The sequence below is a fragment of the Pieris brassicae genome, chromosome 10, assembly GCF_905147105.1.
Source record: "Pieris brassicae chromosome 10, ilPieBrab1.1, whole genome shotgun sequence".
NCBI lineage: Eukaryota > Metazoa > Arthropoda > Insecta > Lepidoptera > Pieridae > Pieris > Pieris brassicae.
Genome location: NC_059674.1, coordinates 14,606,231 through 14,623,351, shown reverse-complemented (window position 1 = coordinate 14,623,351; position 17,121 = coordinate 14,606,231). Strand labels below are relative to the sequence as shown.

At 31.4% G+C, this 17,121-nt stretch overlaps 2 protein-coding genes across 6 annotated transcripts; one reads left to right on the top strand and one right to left on the bottom strand.

The window, feature by feature from the left end:
* Positions 1–6: 6 nt before the first annotated feature.
* Positions 7–971, top strand: LOC123715805 (ATP synthase subunit O, mitochondrial-like). Of its 2 annotated transcripts, none has more exons than XM_045671121.1 (3): positions 7–267; positions 381–563; positions 631–971. In XM_045671121.1, the coding sequence occupies exons 1-3, from the start codon at positions 183–185 to the stop codon at positions 969–971; spliced, it is 609 nt and encodes a 202-aa protein (XP_045527077.1). In that variant the 5' UTR covers positions 7–182. The 2 variants fall into 2 exon arrangements, with proteins under 2 accessions (XP_045527077.1, XP_045527076.1); XM_045671120.1 differs by having other exon boundaries at positions 13–267; positions 372–563.
* On the bottom strand, positions 433–9,253 carry LOC123715802 (protein yellow-like). Of its 4 annotated transcripts, none has more exons than XM_045671115.1 (8): positions 9,134–9,253; positions 7,884–8,016; positions 5,175–5,423; positions 4,739–4,908; positions 2,896–3,060; positions 2,268–2,439; positions 1,640–1,821; positions 433–1,536 (listed from the first exon to the last, which is right to left on the bottom strand). In XM_045671115.1, exons 2-8 carry the CDS (start codon positions 7,933–7,935, stop codon positions 1,102–1,104), a joined length of 1,425 nt encoding a protein of 474 aa, XP_045527071.1. In that variant the 5' UTR covers positions 7,936–8,016; positions 9,134–9,253; the 3' UTR covers positions 433–1,101. The 4 variants fall into 4 exon arrangements, with proteins under 4 accessions (XP_045527071.1, XP_045527070.1, XP_045527073.1 ...); XM_045671114.1 differs by having other exon boundaries at positions 9,098–9,158; XM_045671117.1 differs by lacking the exon at positions 9,134–9,253 and adding an exon at positions 8,362–8,378.
* Positions 9,254–17,121: the final 7,868 nt, after the last annotated feature.

Below are 17,121 nucleotides of genomic sequence, written 5' to 3'. Positions count from 1 at the left end.
ATACGTTTCTGTTTAGAACCTTAGATTCATGTATGTTTTGCCGTGTGTTCTCGGTTACGCAATGTTCGATGAAGATGGCAGAGCTATGTGTCCTTTTTGCTGCAAATTTAACTACGATATATTTTGACAATCGTATTGCCATCATAATATGTCTCACGTCTTACATAAAAAGTAATTGAAAAATGCAATACTCTTCATTTTGTTTTCCGCTCTTTAGAAATATGTGTATAGTGGCGAAATCAACACAGCCTCCGATATCAATTTTCGGTAAGATTCTTAATCCGTACGGGCCTAAAATCATTTATTGAAATTGTTCAGTGTTTATAGAATTAAGGTTTTTTGACAAGTTCTACACCAAATGTACTTTTAAGGTATTGAAGGACGCTATGTAAGTGCGCTTTACAGTGCAGCATTACAAATGAAACAAATGGAGCAAGTAGAAAAACATTTGCAAACCTTGCAAAAAGAACTGGTGAAGCCAAAGATAATAGATTTTATTGAATCTAGTATGATTTCTGCAGGTGACAAAGCGAAGTTATTGAAAGATGTTGGAGAAAAAGCAGGTCTTTTCCTTTAAATTTCATATAAGAAATATATACTACTTATTCTAATTCACTTTAAACCACACAGGTATGCCTCCCGCGGCTATTAATTTCTTAGTTGTCGTCGCCGAGAACGGGCGTCTGAAAATGCTTAGACGAATGATAACATTATTTTCTACGGTCATGGTGGCACATCGCAATGAAGCGCTATGTGAAGTGATCACTGCTAAGCCCCTAGACGAATCGACACGCAAAACTTTGATGGAAGCTCTGAAGAAATTTGTAAAGGGCAAGAATATTACACTAACGGAAAAAGTTGATTCTTCAATCATTGGCGGCTTGATTGTCGGCATAGAAGATAAACACATTGACATGAGCATCTCAAGAAAGGTGCAAATGTATACAGATATTATAAAACAGTCTGTTTAATATTGCAAATAAATTGTATTTATAAATTAATTATATAGCTATTTTAATACTCATTATTGGGCAAGTAGGTATGGCTAATTGAGATTTAATACAAATTCTTCTTGCATTTTATGAGACATGGCCTGGATTTCTAAAGAAATGCTACAGCCCCATACTTGTAAAAATGTCTGGGTTTGTCTGGTGTGATCAGATTGGCATGATGCCCCACCGCCCGGTCCTTTGGGGTCATCACACATGGAGAGTTCTGTAATAAATTTGGGACCTTCTCAGCGTGTATTCTGAAGTTAATTCTATCAGAACTTAATGTTCCGGTCATGACTCTTTGGAAGCTTGAGGTTAATACCCAAAGCTCTTCTTCCCCTTTGATATTATTCACGATTTTAACACCACTTGCAAACTGTAATGTCTCTCTATTGATGGCGATTTGATGGAAATTTCTCGTTGAGTATTCTGTTGCTGAATTCCAGCACCATATGCCCGGAGGTTCCATTAAACCAAAGAACAAAATGCCATCCTTATTCATGGCTTCAGCTGCTGATTGATTTGGTCTTTCTTCTGGAAATACCTGCAATTTATAGACTTTTTAATTGGTAGCCTCTGTAATGTTACAAGTGTAAATTTAGTTCGTAACTTTAATAGACACTGACTATAAAAATATATAAACTTACGCTAACAGAGTTTGGGTCAGCGTTTGGATCATGGATGAAGGAATCGTTCTGAAGGACACTGGTCCGCACGACATTTTCTTTTACCGACGCAAGCGCGTGGAAGTAAAGGAATCTATATCCATCTGATAGACGAGGGGATAACGCCAAGCCAAATACCCCATCCATCAAGTCAAAGGTCTCACCTGAAAAATACACATATTTATTTTTTGACATATTCCCATGCCAAGTTAAAGATTTATAATAAACATTAACAAGGAAGAAATTTAACATTACTCCTATGTCGAGAGTCTCCCGCATTTTTCATAAAGTTTGTACATTATTAAATTTTTTTCATTTTCAAGAATTACTCGATACTATTTTCGATGTGTTTTGGATTAAAAGTGTGATGAAGGTTGTTGTGCGCATTTTCGGACCTAAAGGATCCTATTCTTAACCAGTCTAACTCCTGCCTGGCATGCCCGATGTCACAAGTGTCTCAGGTCGAAAAGTTGTATGTAAGTTTAGCAGTAGGAAACTTCAGCAACGGGATTCAGTGATTGACGTCTTCACGGATTTGTGGTCAGATGTAAGGTGTAGCTACAGAAAAGTTTAGAAATGTTATTATGTTGTAAAAAAATTAAGTATATACCGTCAATACTGAACGATCCTTGCGATGGATAAGGGAAAAAGTGACGATGTGAGACTCTCCACGATCGGTCTCTGTCAACATCAACGACCAGAATTCCGAAGCCAGACACGTCGGCCACGTACACAAATGTGCCAGAACAGTCATTTGGATCGTGCCCCTTTATGTCCACAACCTGAAAGTGACATGTAGGTGTTACGCAAAGTCGTCTACTTTTTCTAATAACTCTGAAAAAATCAACATACATACTGATAATTCTTATATATGAATAATATATTTGGAATAATGTTGAAGGTTACAAAAACCTGCATTTAGTTTTAAACGCAACTTTACACAACGTAATTTTATGTAAATTTAATAAATTCGTAATTTAATGAAATATAAACTATTAGGACTTCTATGTTATCTAATATAGAATCAATAAATAGATGAAGATTATTTAAAATTTTATAAGGGTAAACAAATATAATTTATATCTGAAATAAAGAACCTCTAAAAACTTAAGGCATACTTTGTATGGTCAATAAATGCGAAATGATATCATTGAAATATTTTAATTCATATCCAAGAATCTCTGCTACAACACTTAAAGAGGTGATTTTTTTAAACACCTAATAACAGCGGTACTTACAGGTGTTATGAATAGAGATGAGGCAACATAGCTTGACGCATTTACACGGTGACGATATATCAGCTGGTCAGTATGGAGGTTGAATGCAAGGAGTTGAGGTGGACAAACCTGCGCGTCCCCTATCTTCCCGGAGTCCATTACCCACAGTCGCTGGCATTTATCTATCTATAAATACAATGTTTATATATTAAACGTCTTAAAAACTTAGTAATTTAGTAATCCTTTACAATCTTAAAAGAGCGAGGTGCGTGGTATGGCTCAGAAGTGTGAATTTCCCGAGTGTGGGAGTTTTATTGGAGGGAAAGTAAAGGAATTACGTGGAATCATTTCTCTAGATGATGGCTGTGGATAAGGCTTTCGTCCAAGTCCAAACAATTCTAGGTTCTATGTTGATAAATGTCAAAATTTTAAATAGTAAGTCAGGAAAGTGGCTAAAAGTTGTTAAAACTAGATTTCTGTACAATTTGTAAAATTTTAATGTTGTACGTACAATTTTTACTGCTAAATTTCTTATGGAAAGGGCTATCGTAGGTCCTTAAATTTAACTAAAGTGATGCATATTATGAACTTAAAACGAATAAACACATTTTTATTTATTATGATTATTATTATATAGGTATTAACTATTTAAGTATGTACTTAAATAGTTAATACATACACTGGTTCGAACAAATTTAAATTAGTCTAGCCCTGCTTATTTTATACTTTTTTATTTCTGTAATTTTTTGGAATAACTTCTAAAACAACGTGTATTGAAAAAATTATATAAGAAAATATGACAAAATTTATACAAATACACGCCAATTATATTAGAACATAAGCAAGCAAATAGAAACTTAAACCTCATAAAAAGCATGATAAACAAATTTACGGTAAGTTGGAAGATTGTTGTAAATTATATCAATATTTTCATCAATGTAGTAGTAATCAAGAGGTAAGAGCGAGATAGAATATTCACTGGACCATTAAAATAGTAGAGTAATTTAAAGGGTGAACGCGATATTTATGCAGTGGCAATGGCTTTTATCGCGCTTAACGAGGCTGAATTGGTTCGTATATTAAATATGGTAATCACAAGTATAATTACCGGTATTGTCCAGAGACAATGTAATCTTTGGTATTTAGCTAATATAGTATCAGGCTGACTAGGAAGGAATTAAAAAACTTTCAAGCTACTTTCAAAGCTATAAACAGACAAGGTCAAATTTTTAAAATTAGAATGTCTTGTTTTTTCTTTTTTAATTATAAGTCCAGCCTATGTAAAAACTTATCAGAAAAAATGAAAAACCAATTAGGCGAGAAAATGTAGGTTATCTTAAACGACTTTACGTTACAGTCGTGAGCAACGGTTATTGCCTTAAGTAAATAAATTGTAATGTATTTTTGTTAGTCTTTATTACGCTCAATGAATAAATGGAGTTTAAATAATTAGCCCACTAGGTTAGTGCGTATATCAATATATACTTTACTGGCTTATTCAATGTTTACATCGAGGAATTGAGTCCCGAGTATAATTATCAGCGCTCGTAAGATGTAATTTTTGTCGCTATTTATCATGTATCACGGTAATGTAACTTTTTTAACACAGGGTGCAAATGGGCAGGCTAAACTTATGTTAAGTGATGCCACCCATGGACTAGGTTAGTAAGTACGTTGCCGTTGCCTTTTAAGAAGCACGCTTTTAATTGGTTCGGAAATACTTCAGTGGGCAGTTGGTTCCGCAAAGTGGTGGCGGCAAAAACTGTCTTAAGAATCTCTCAGTTGTGGAACGACGTCTAAGGAGCTACGGATAGAACAACGAAATCGCGTAATATGAGTAAAATGCAATGATAAATTCACTTACAGCGACACGAAAAACAGAAGTCATTCCATCACAGTTGAGGCCCTGATTGTCGTGCCAAGAGTAGTCAGGATAGGCACGAATGCGGCTATCATCCTCAACAGTACCGAACGTCATTGGACGTCCCATATCGAAACGAGGTATAGTTATGAATATTCTGGACTTTGCTGGACCTAAAAATATCGTATGTTAAAAAGACAAAATAGTCTTACACGGGTGTAAGCAAAAGTCATGACTTAATTCGCTACATCGCTACGCTTATCTTTGGTCTTCTTAATTAATTGCTAAAGAACCTAATTAGGTGATCAGGCTATCAACCAAAATTATTATTGTTTCCCCAGGAATCGAACCAAAGGTGATATAAGTACATGATAACCGAGGTGATAAACAGTTGCCGTAATTGATATAGCCAACGATATATTAATAAATAAAAACTAACCTTTCTGATGCTGAACTTCAACGTCTAATGGAACGGAGTTTCCTTTTATATAATACTGTCTTTCCACTGCAATCTGCTGTACAGCTTCACTGGGAAATACAAAGTCCAATTCCGCCCATTGTCTTACTATCCTAAGTCCTGTCTTGGCAACAAGACCTGGCCAGCAACAGGCCAAGCAGTAAGACAGGAGGAAGAAACGCTCTACGCCGTAACCCATTTCAGCCTTATAAATGTCTAGAAGGTGGGGATCTGAATAAAAAGTTTATCCGATTTAAAACACTTTCTTAACTGATTTGGTCACTGACTCCTATAATTGTCACTGAGTGCAGTCAGTGTATGCTACGCTATGATGGGCGTAATATAACTATTCTAGACTGTTTTTATTCATTTTTAAAATAAAAGGAGTTGTGTGCGAAAGGAAGATCCAAAAAAGGCATTTGATATAATTCTAATAGATACATATCTAGAATAAAATAAGATAATAGAAATAAGAATGTATTTAAATGTAAAGTATCTGAAATAAAAGGCTTTTATTATTATAATTATATGTTAATGTTTATCTGTCATGTTCATCGCGACCTTATGATTGATAAATGTTACGTCCATGTAATGTGATCAATTTACTCATCATTTGACTGTCGTGATAATTTGCGTAATTTCAACGGTTAAAATAACGTAGATACTTCCGCGTTTGTATTGAATCACTTAAAAACGGTATATATAAAAACATATTTGAAGGAGAACTGGCCGCCAACTTGGGAGAAATTATTGTTGCGGTTATATTTCTTGGTGAAAATAACAAGTACAAACTGATTAATACACCGAAGTTAGCGCCAGATTAAAGAGAATTGACGGGGAAAGGCAACATAATAACAAGTAGGGAAGCTCGGGCAAGAAGCATAGTGCGGGCAAGAAGAGTAACCGTTTTTTCTATAAATCTATGATAGATAGCGCTTTGGCAATTTTTTAAATTCGTTTCATGTGCGACCGGCGATGCCATGACAGTTTAACCAAACCAATGTGCATTTGTTTTAAAAAGAAAAAAAATACCGTTCTTTTGTTACGATTTTTGTCCAGGTAACATTAAAATTTTTATATTAGTTATCTACGAAATATTTTATTTAGCCAATTGCACGTTTATTTAAGTATTATTTGTGATGGTTAACTTTTGTTTACCTACTAAAATTATTTCAAGTCTTGACTTCTTTCTAATATGAGCGTGTTGGGCAAAACGAATATGGGCAAAACGGATAGGTATCCGTTTAGTTTTTCTATTATGACCTTCCTAAGTAAGAAATATTTTAACAGTATTTTGACAACTTTAATTATAGATATAGGTATTATAAATTCTATTAAATTCGGTCCAGAATTCCGTTTGTAAAACCGGAAATTTGGCCTTAGGATACAAATGTTTTTGGAGACGAAAATTACACTTTATCAAAGATGACCGTCCTTTCCATACACTATGACTGGAGGTCCTGTAAATGATGCATCGTTGACAGTGAGCATAGAACATTTTAATTGGACGTCGTCTACTGTAACAGTCTGCGCTTTAAATGATTCTCCAGCAACAACAGTAAACGCAATTGAAGCTATAGTATTTAAGAAATAGAGACTGAAGGTAAACTACGCCTTTGCTTAATTCCAATATACTGGAAGAAGGTTTAACTCATTTACTAGCAGAAAATCATCCAGTACCATCATGCAACAAGCCCCAAGCCATTCGAAATTAGTCCTATTCCAACTATGGCTACTCCAAAAAAGCGCCACAAACACAAGAGGCAGAAATCACAGGTGACGTCTACTTCCGTTAAAGGTTAGCAAGCATTACAAATTCAGAAGGTAAATAATAAGATCTCCAAAATTTCAGATTTACTAGGTCCTAGCAAGGCTAAAACTAAATAAATCAAACAATCGAATAAAAAATCCGAAATCAGATTTTTACGGTTTAGTGTGCTAAAAATACACTGAACTTCCAACCGAAAATTGGATCTAATGTAATCGACGCAGAAGTTGGGCGAATACAGACTGCATTTCTTATGTAGGAATTAGCAGCTACTTCTATGATAGATGCGAAGACTGATCGTAATTAGTTCATCATTATCCTTCTTGCCCTTGGAGCGTAAACGTTTTGCCTGGGCGGTTCGGGCAAAAAGGATAATTGATACTTTTTGTTAATGCTCATAATTAATATAGAAATCATTAAAGTTTTTAAGTTTATGTGATTATTTCCCAAAGATGATCAACCATAGTACAAATTAAAAGTAGAAATTTCTATTAATTATCAGATTGTAGTTTTATTTACATTATCCCTTAACATATGTGTCTTGCCCGGCCTTCCCTACTAGTATATTATTGAAAAGATTAAGCTTTCGCAAAACATTTTCTAGTATAATTACTTTTAATTGAATAATGTATTTTTTTAGTCAACATTTGGCCTACTCATGCTGTAAATAAATAAATTATGAAAATTCTCATACATAGACAAATTGGTGATATTTTAATAAAAAAATACTGTTTTTTTAATATATCGTACAATATATATGGCTTAATAAGTTAACTTGTTAATTTAAAATTTACTTAAAAAAATATTTTCACGCATATATTTAATTCTCAAAAAAATTACAAAAAGACGTTTCGTATTATAAATCTAAGTAGTTTTCAGGCTTTTGTAAATTTTTATTAAACAAAACATAAAAAATACTTTACCATATTGACTCAAAAGCTGACCGCACATCCTGTTTTGGTATCTCCGAGACATTTTACACAAATTGAGCACAAAGTTCACAAATCCTAATACACCATTTATTTAAATACGTCACGCCAAATTAACAGAAAACACCTGCGCTCAGAATAAATATAAAATGTAAAATCACTGACTTTTATACACTAAGAGAACATTCTTAAGCTCGGTTTATTTTTATAACACTCGTAGAATTAGTCCATTACCATTTATAATCTCCAACAAATACGGATTTAGGAACAGAATGCAAGTATTATTTTAATAAAAAACTATACATAATTATTAAATCAAACATCTGTTTTAACCATACTTGCTCTTAAACTGGGGTTTAGTACGGTCTACGTTTGTTAGGATAACGGTTCACACTTAACCGGTTAATTCGTGTCTTAAAACGTGGCCGTTATTAATCATTAAATAAAAAGAATAGTGCAAATCTTTTTATACCTGTAGCAAGGGTCATTTCGAAAGGCCCTGATAACATTAAAAATGATCTTTTAAGAAAGTAAAACAGTGATTTTGAATCAGAATAAGTAGTGTATGTTCATTGCAGTATATTAAGTGTCAAAGTATCAGCCCCGGTATTCTGTAACTAAAAACTATAGACATCCAGACTTTAATACGGAGTTGCGACATCGGCGCTAATATAATATAATAAAAATTAGGCATGAAAACGTCATATTAATTATTATAATGTCAAATAAGAAATATTTATTATTATATTAGTATTAATATTGAGAAAGGTATATCGAAACTGCAAGCAAAAACATCAGGATATACAGATTCTAGTTAAGAACTAAAAATATTGGAAGTTGTAGAATACCGGGCCTGATACTTTGAAATCTAAAATAAACATACATAATATTACGTCTAAATTTGTATAAAGCTTAAGGCTTTCTTGAATCAGTCGTTAACTAACTGTACAAATTTATGGATTAAAAATATATCGTCAAAGTTGACACCATTTCATACATCAAATTGCAGATAATATTGACGACTCGATGCATTATCTTAGTAGCAGTTCAAAGACCTCAATTGCAACAATGATAATGGATTTATACTAATTTACATATTTCACTTTGAAATTTGTCAAACTCCTTTTTAATCGGACATGAAAAAAACCGGTGTTTTTACTCAAATTATAATGACTTAGAGCAAGAAACTAATAGTAAACCGTTCTAACTTATATGGTTCCGAATTTAAATTTTGAATTACGAACACAAGTCTGCTATCTATCGGTATCACTTATCAACGGAATGAAATCTTATACTGAAAAGTCCATTGAAGCGTAGCAGGAAAACTTCAATTACTAATGTTGTTGCAAAACAAAAGATTGCTTTTCTCAATAACCACAGATATCGTGACTACGTATTATCTTGTATTTAATAGCTTGAATAATTAGTTGGAATGAATCGATCGTTTGCTCATCTTAATCTCTATGTTAGGGTTGCTAGAACTAGCTGGTGTATGTATACTTGCACATTAAAATTATAATATTATTTAAATATAATTAGGAGGAGTTTTAATAAGATATATTATTATTGCAAATAATTTTTTTTTTTTAAATTAGCTTCCTACGAATAAAGTTTTCAGCAACAATTCGACCATAGATACTACAAAAGGCATTATGAAACCCAGTCGTACGCGTGCGCAGTTTGTGGAGGATTTCGAGGTCGCTTTCGAATTTTACAATTGTTCATAAAGGTTTTTAGACCTACGCGATCCCATGGGCTTTTAAATGCGATAAACTAAAGTAAGTAAAGGTTTGTGATTGTGAGTGGTTTATTGATTAATTAGTGTTTAAACCACTCCTTATATGAAAATTGTATTCGATTTTACAACAAACTCCCAAGCGCAATTAGAGAACTATCACTGAATACATTCAAAACTCTCCTTAAACGTAAATTAAACAATAAAGCTTTTTATAAATTTGACGATTGTTTAAACGATCCTTATCCTTGGGATTGATCATTGATTTGCTCCTGTTCAAACGATTTGTGACATAACTCAAAATTTGTCGATTAAAAGGAGTGGCGGAGAGTTTCTTGTCCACTTTACGCGCTTGACTGGTGGTAAATTTAAATTTAGAATCATTACCTACCTATATGAATAAAGTTATTTTGAGTATGAGTTTGATCGCTTGAGTGTCTAGAGACGCTGTCGATACAACAAAGCGACATGACAATTGTTGGTTCTTTTTTTAAATCTACACAGATTATAGATTAAAAAGATTAAATTTTTCAGACTAGGTATAAGAATGTGCTGATCTGATAACCCTTTGTCGGACGCGGACGTAAGATTTGCTTACCGCATTATTACTATCGTGACTTTGAACTTGCAATGCTCATTATCATTGTTATTACGGGATGTTTTCAAGACGTTTCATCTGTGTATGACAAGTAAATTAGGTTTTTATATTTTGTATTAGAAAAACAGATTTTTTGTTTGGTTGCGGTTAAAACTAAATTTATGTTTTATAGAACTTCTTGAACGTTTAACGAACGATAAGCGCGAACGTTTTTTACATATTTTACATAGCTCCACGTTTCATGTTTTTAGCGAAGTACTGTTTCTACGTAGATTTATAGAAAATGTAAGTACGAAAATATTATTTATGTCTCTTGAATAGTCTTTTTTAGTCCAAGAGAATTTAATCTATTTAACGATAGTAAAATTATTTATGATATGGATATCAAATAATGGTCAGGTTTAATATGTCTATGTAATAACGGTTTTTTAAGCCTTTTACCTTTTGTTTTAATATTACATTTTATTTCCGGTGTACCCATTTCTTTGTTTTTATGTGTTCTCCATTAGTATTTCTTTTAAATTATGTAATTTACAATCAGTTCGGTAACAAGTTTGTGATTACTATCGCCGTATATTTAGTATAACGTCTAATTTATGTATCACATCGACAACGAGAAATTCAATTTATTGAACCAACATTATTTGATACTTATAAACTTGGTTAATTGGTTTAATTTCTATTAGTCTTTTGTACACTATCAAATTGTTCCATTTTAAATATGTAATTAAAATATGATATAAAAATAAATTAATTCCGTGAAGCGATATCTTAAAATAAGTTAAAGAAAGTTTCAGGCTGATTGAGTAGACGTTGCGGGAAGTAATAATTAGACCTTAGCTAGTTACTTTTCATGGTACCATGACCAATATTGACTTTCATTTATTTTCACCGTTATTTCCAAAGCTTTCTATGGAATTGATTTGTGTTTTTTGCTTCATTGATAAGCGTAATAGAGCCAAGAGAACACTTATACTCTATTTTTGTTCGCCGTAATGTTGGACTTAATTTGGTTGTCATTAATATAACATAATAATTCAAGTATTATGTTATATTCATTACAACTAAAAATATAAAACATTTAAAATGATTATATTTCAGATTATTGATGTATTGTACATATGTACTATGAATATAAAAATTATAAGAATAGCGATTGATGGTCACAGTTTAACATTTAATAACGTTCAGTCAGTAATGAATTAATGAACTATCTGATTAGTTGAAATAAAAATAATGTGAAAAACTTTTCGTATAATAAATACTGGTGAAATATGATACACAAAAATTACGAAATTAAAAAATATATATTTGTTATATATATAACATCATCAATAAATATTAAATTATGTGATGGCTTACTTGGTTTGTGTAGATAGAAATTAAGTTATTTTAACAATTGTATTATACAGTATTGAAGTTGTAAATGTATGTAGTATAAAGCAGATGTCGTACTTACATTATCGATTAGGCATCTTTAAATAGCCAATGTAAACTTGGAGATTAAAAATTTAACACGAGTTAATGAGTGAAGAATTTTTAATCTATATATGTAATTTTATAAACTGGGCTTTTAAATTTGATTATATTACGACTAGACAACGGCATTACCGTTCCGGTTTACTGATTTTAAATAATAAATTGTAATGTTTTGTTTACAAGGTAATGCTTTTTTAAAGACATGTAAATTTCCAAATATCAAAATGTTTTATTATTAATAAAGATTTTTGAAGCTTAAAACTATTTAAATATACCAATTAAATTGCTTACGAACTATTTATGAATAGCTTTTGACCTATTGAAAATTAAAGTTGACATTTCACATGTGTTACGTGTGACGTGAAATGTTAAATTTAATTTGAAATTAAATTCAATGCTTACTAGAAATCTTTGTATTAAAATTTATCATATATTATAAAAATCGTTCGCATCCGGTTACAATATTTTTGTCTATAAAATCCTGTTTAATAAAGCAAAATATCCATAAATCGAACGACCTCAGCCGTAAAGACGGAAAAAACGTACCTTAATGTTGTTATGTTTCACTATGGCTCTAAGATTTAATCGTTATTAAAACATAGTAACAAAACGAGTATCTCGTTCGGAAGACGACTCCGTACTGTTATGAAATCAAATTGAATATCCAAGCTATATAATATGGCTTTATTAATAAATATAATCGCTAATTTGAAGGTATACTATTATATATACAGAATGTAAATATAAATTCTATAATCGTACAACGTGTTCTGTAATTCGACTTTGAATTAATCTGTGTCACCGTCATTTTTATTATTGCTGAATTCTATCTTTATTAAAAATTACTACATCCTTTGCATAAGAAAACGATTATAGCTTTGTAGAATTGGGCTAGTCCATATTTAATGAAATTTTATAAAAATAACTAAGCTTGTACGCATCTAAATATTATGATTACTGTTTGCCAATCATAATAATTTCATAACGGTTGTAAGAATATGCGTTAAGTTTTACCAAATTTTGCTGATATCGTTAATAGTCGAAGACATCATAATCTATGTAAATTATTTTTAAACTTTTCAATGAAGACGGCATTGACCGTAGCCATGTTGACCGATTACTTGTTGGGGAAATCCATACTGGAACAACATTAATGACATGTTTGGAGAAGGCAGTTTCATATGAATCCATCATGTCATTGTCAAGTGTTTTTATTTAGTTTGATTCTTTCTTTTATTATATGTTATAAAAGTTATTTTTTTAATTTAATAGTATTTAAAACTGTTACTGACTTACATGGACTTAGTTCCTTGACGTAGCTTTAACTTAATAAAATACAACCAACCTTTCATTTATTGTTTTATAAGTACACACGCGGAAGTTCTATAAGCTTTCAAACAAATAAATATTGTAAAAAACAGCTTGCTAATTAGCATTTTTAGGTCATATTTAAGTACTCATAAAGATATATTTAATTATACATTCACCTTCAAGATCATGTAACTTTCCATGAAAAATAAAAAAGTAAAGACTCCTTGAATAAAATTTAAACTGGCCATATTTTTTTTATCGTTTCACTAATATGTTCTATTTTTAAATATTATTCTAAAATTTTGCTTTTTAATTTGTATTCGGATTTAATCCACGTTAGCACTTAAAAACCGCGTTACGGTAAAAACAATTACAAATCAATGGACTTGCACCAGCTGATGGTCGGAATAAAACAATAAACAATGACCGGATGTAAAAATAAAACAAGTAAAATTACAATATTTTATACTGCGCTATTTCTACATTGACTAATAAAACTAAACTTGACAAAGTATTTTATGGCTTGACACTTAAGTATCATACAAATAATCGCTGTATTTTATAACCTAGAGAAGTACTAACTGATATTACACCGAAGAATTGAACAGTTTTCAATGGCGTAGGATTTTCTTTTTATTACCAGGAAAGTTAGTTAGAAGTTATACCTTGCGTAACAAGATAAAAATCTCTTTAAAGATTTTATCTTTCGCCCTTCTTTCTACGTTTGTAGAAAAAAAACGACACTAACAATAGAAAATAGGTATATAAAACATTGAAAGTTTTAGTATAACGCATTATCTAGTTAAATAAAGTTTATTTAAATATTACAAATTAATATTTCTACACAATTAAAGATTTTTATTTTATTTTAACATGTTGGCTATGCCTTGTTACACACCCTGAACAACAGTGTTTTTTTGGGACCGTGTACGGGTGTCGGTATTTTGTGATGGTGTGCGCGCGCTTCGAAAAATTATCGCATCATTTTTCCCTAACGCGCCACAAGAAATATAACTTAAAAAAAAATTTAAGGCTCCGAGCCCTTAAAATATTTTTTGTGATATTTCTTATATGTAACTGGTAAGAGGAAGTGATCACCCTTCTGTGCGCAACACACATCGCCGATTTCAATACATGTACAATGTGTCTTCAAGACCAAGCTTTCTCTAGTTTTTCCCAGTACTTCATGTCCAAACTGGTAAGGGTTTTTTGACAATATTATATGCTACATATTTAGCGCAGTAAAGTGTTATTGCGCTATGCATATATGGCAGTTACACAACGGCTGGGACTAACTTCGACGAACCGAGTAAAGATCTTTAAATATTTCAATAAAACATTTTAACTAAATCATCACGAATTATTATTATTTATTTGTCCGATAAAATAATCCATCATATAGTATAAGCTTACAGACTAGTGTTAGTATATTATTACCAAAAAGATAGATATAATAACATAAAACTCATGAAGTCGATCTGTACCGACAAGTGTACGCACAAATGCCTCATGATAGGTGAAGACAGGTCATCTGCCAAAGTCTTCTAGATGCTGTTCCGAGGCACTGCAGAAACCAGGCTATCCTAAGAGCATACTAAAAACATGATTGTATTGAACACGCATAGTAGTTAGGGTTATAGTCGACCCATAGACTAACATAAGGGTGATTCTCACTACAACAATTATACATGATTACAATCGGACATAACATAAACAGAAACGCTTTAAATTTATGATTTTATTTTTATTATAATTTTATCCAACAGATAGCATTGTGCATGTTTAAAACAGAAAAGCAAAACGATACCAAAGAAATATAGCAGTATTATTCATTTATTTTGAATGAAAAATTTCAAAAATAATGAAATGTTTAATTGTAAATCCTTAATTAAGAATAAAGGGTCATTCCGTGGTTAGGTGATTGTCGCACATCAAATTTAAAATAATGTATTAAACAATCTCGTATTCTCTCGTCTCATTACTATTATCTTATATATGCTTAAATATCCTAGACAAGAAGTTGCTCTTGGCTTTAACTATTTTATTTCAAAAGTAGAATTTCAAGTTCTGGCCACGCGGTTATTTGTTTCCGCATTAGTTTCGGTTGATACAATAGATGAATAGTAATTCATAATTAAATATATATCTTAGCAGACCATATATGATCGCGAATAATAACAATATAGCGATATATGTATATTACATTTATGGTATAATTATTATTTGTCAAGCTTTTAGAGCTTCCACATTAAGGTGAGCCCAATTAATCAATCAATTGCATCTTGAGATGTGTTACACTCTTTAAAATACTGAAAATTAGATTAATCCTAACACATCAAAAAGAATATAGTGACATGCACTATGCAATGTGTTTTTAAATAAACTTTATTTAATTGTTATATGCATTGCGGATTAAAAAACAAACTATGCTCCGTTTTAAAATTATACTCATTGTGTGTTTGAAATAGATATTCAAAGATCGAGTAAACAAAATGCCAGAGCAAATACCAAAATTGCGTCTATTATTATCACAAATTGTTTAAGTATCTTTATCGGGAGTGTAACCGCTAGAGGTATTAATCACTGTAAAGTTGTCATTTCTTAGACTAATTAAAAAGTGATTTACTAATACAGAATCTAAGAACAAGATATTATATTTTTTCCTTGGTTCCATTTTTTGTAACTCCTATGAAAATTGCGATATTATACAATGTATCAATATTTGCTCAGAATATTTTTAGTGGAATTAATGTATTATGAGTTCGAAATTAAATCTTGTATAATTTGTATAACACATTATTCATTTAGTAAACCTTGTATTGTCCTTTCCTTCCTTGTTTTTAGTTTCATAATGTATTCTTTTTGGTAGTCCACTACGTGTCTCGTATTAATAAACATTTTTATTTATGACATATTAAGACAAGACCGTTACCCAACTAGTAAAGATAACTAAATAAAAACAAATTAAAGGTAAAACAGTTATGAAGTTCACAAGATCTGTTATATAATTTGAAGTCAATAGGAAAACAATGCAATATCAATAATGATGCTTACATAAAAGTACAAATTCGAATGACAAAATACCTTATCGGTTGCCCCTATGCCAAAGCGTGTGGGTACAGTACATTTTCCTGTTTGTAAATCAACAACCTAGATAAGGGTCAAATGAGAACCAGACATAGTCTAGGTAATCCCCTCATTACAAGGAATATTTACTCAAATATCGGTCATTAGGTAAATATTAATTGCGTATTTAGAAATACCCATATGATTTATCATCCAAAATTATTATAGGTGAGTCGTAAAATTCAAAACGACCAATTCTGTATGAATAAAAAATATATTTATCACTTTACGTATGATTAGAGTGTTGGCCTAGTGGCTTCAGCGTGCGACACTCATCCCTGAAGTCGTAGGTTCGACATCGGCTGTGTACCAATGGATTTTCTTTCTATGTGCGCATTTAACATTAGCTCGAACGGTGACGGAAAACATCGTGAGGGAACCGACTTGCCTTAGACCCAAAAAGTCGACGTCGTGCGTCAGGCACAGAAGGGTGATCACCTACATGCCCTATTAGTTTAACAAATGATCATGAATCAGATACAGAAATCTGAGGCCAAGACCTAAAAAAGGTTGTAGCGCCATTATTATTTTTTTTCACGTATGATATCTTGTTTTATATCCGAAGGGATAATGAGCAATACTTGTTATTTAATTCTTTATAATTAATGACTAAAAGATTTATTAAACGTTTATTATTAATATCATTAATCTCGTGCCCATTTTTTTTTATTAATAATAAATAACACGAATCTTAAATTACTACATATAGATACTTCAAATTAAAGCTTTACCTTGCTATTAAAAAACAAATCAGTGAAATGGGTAATATCAAAATAAAACAAAATAACATTTTAGTACTTTTATTGTATAAAAATACAAAATATAGCAATGCTGTTTCGTAATGCATTTATCAAATAGCTCATAAGGGAACTTTTTATAATGTACAATTAAAATTATAATTTCCTATGAAGCTGGTAACAGTTGAAATATTTGTTATCTTTGATTATAAATCTTACATTAATTATATATGTATTTACAATTTC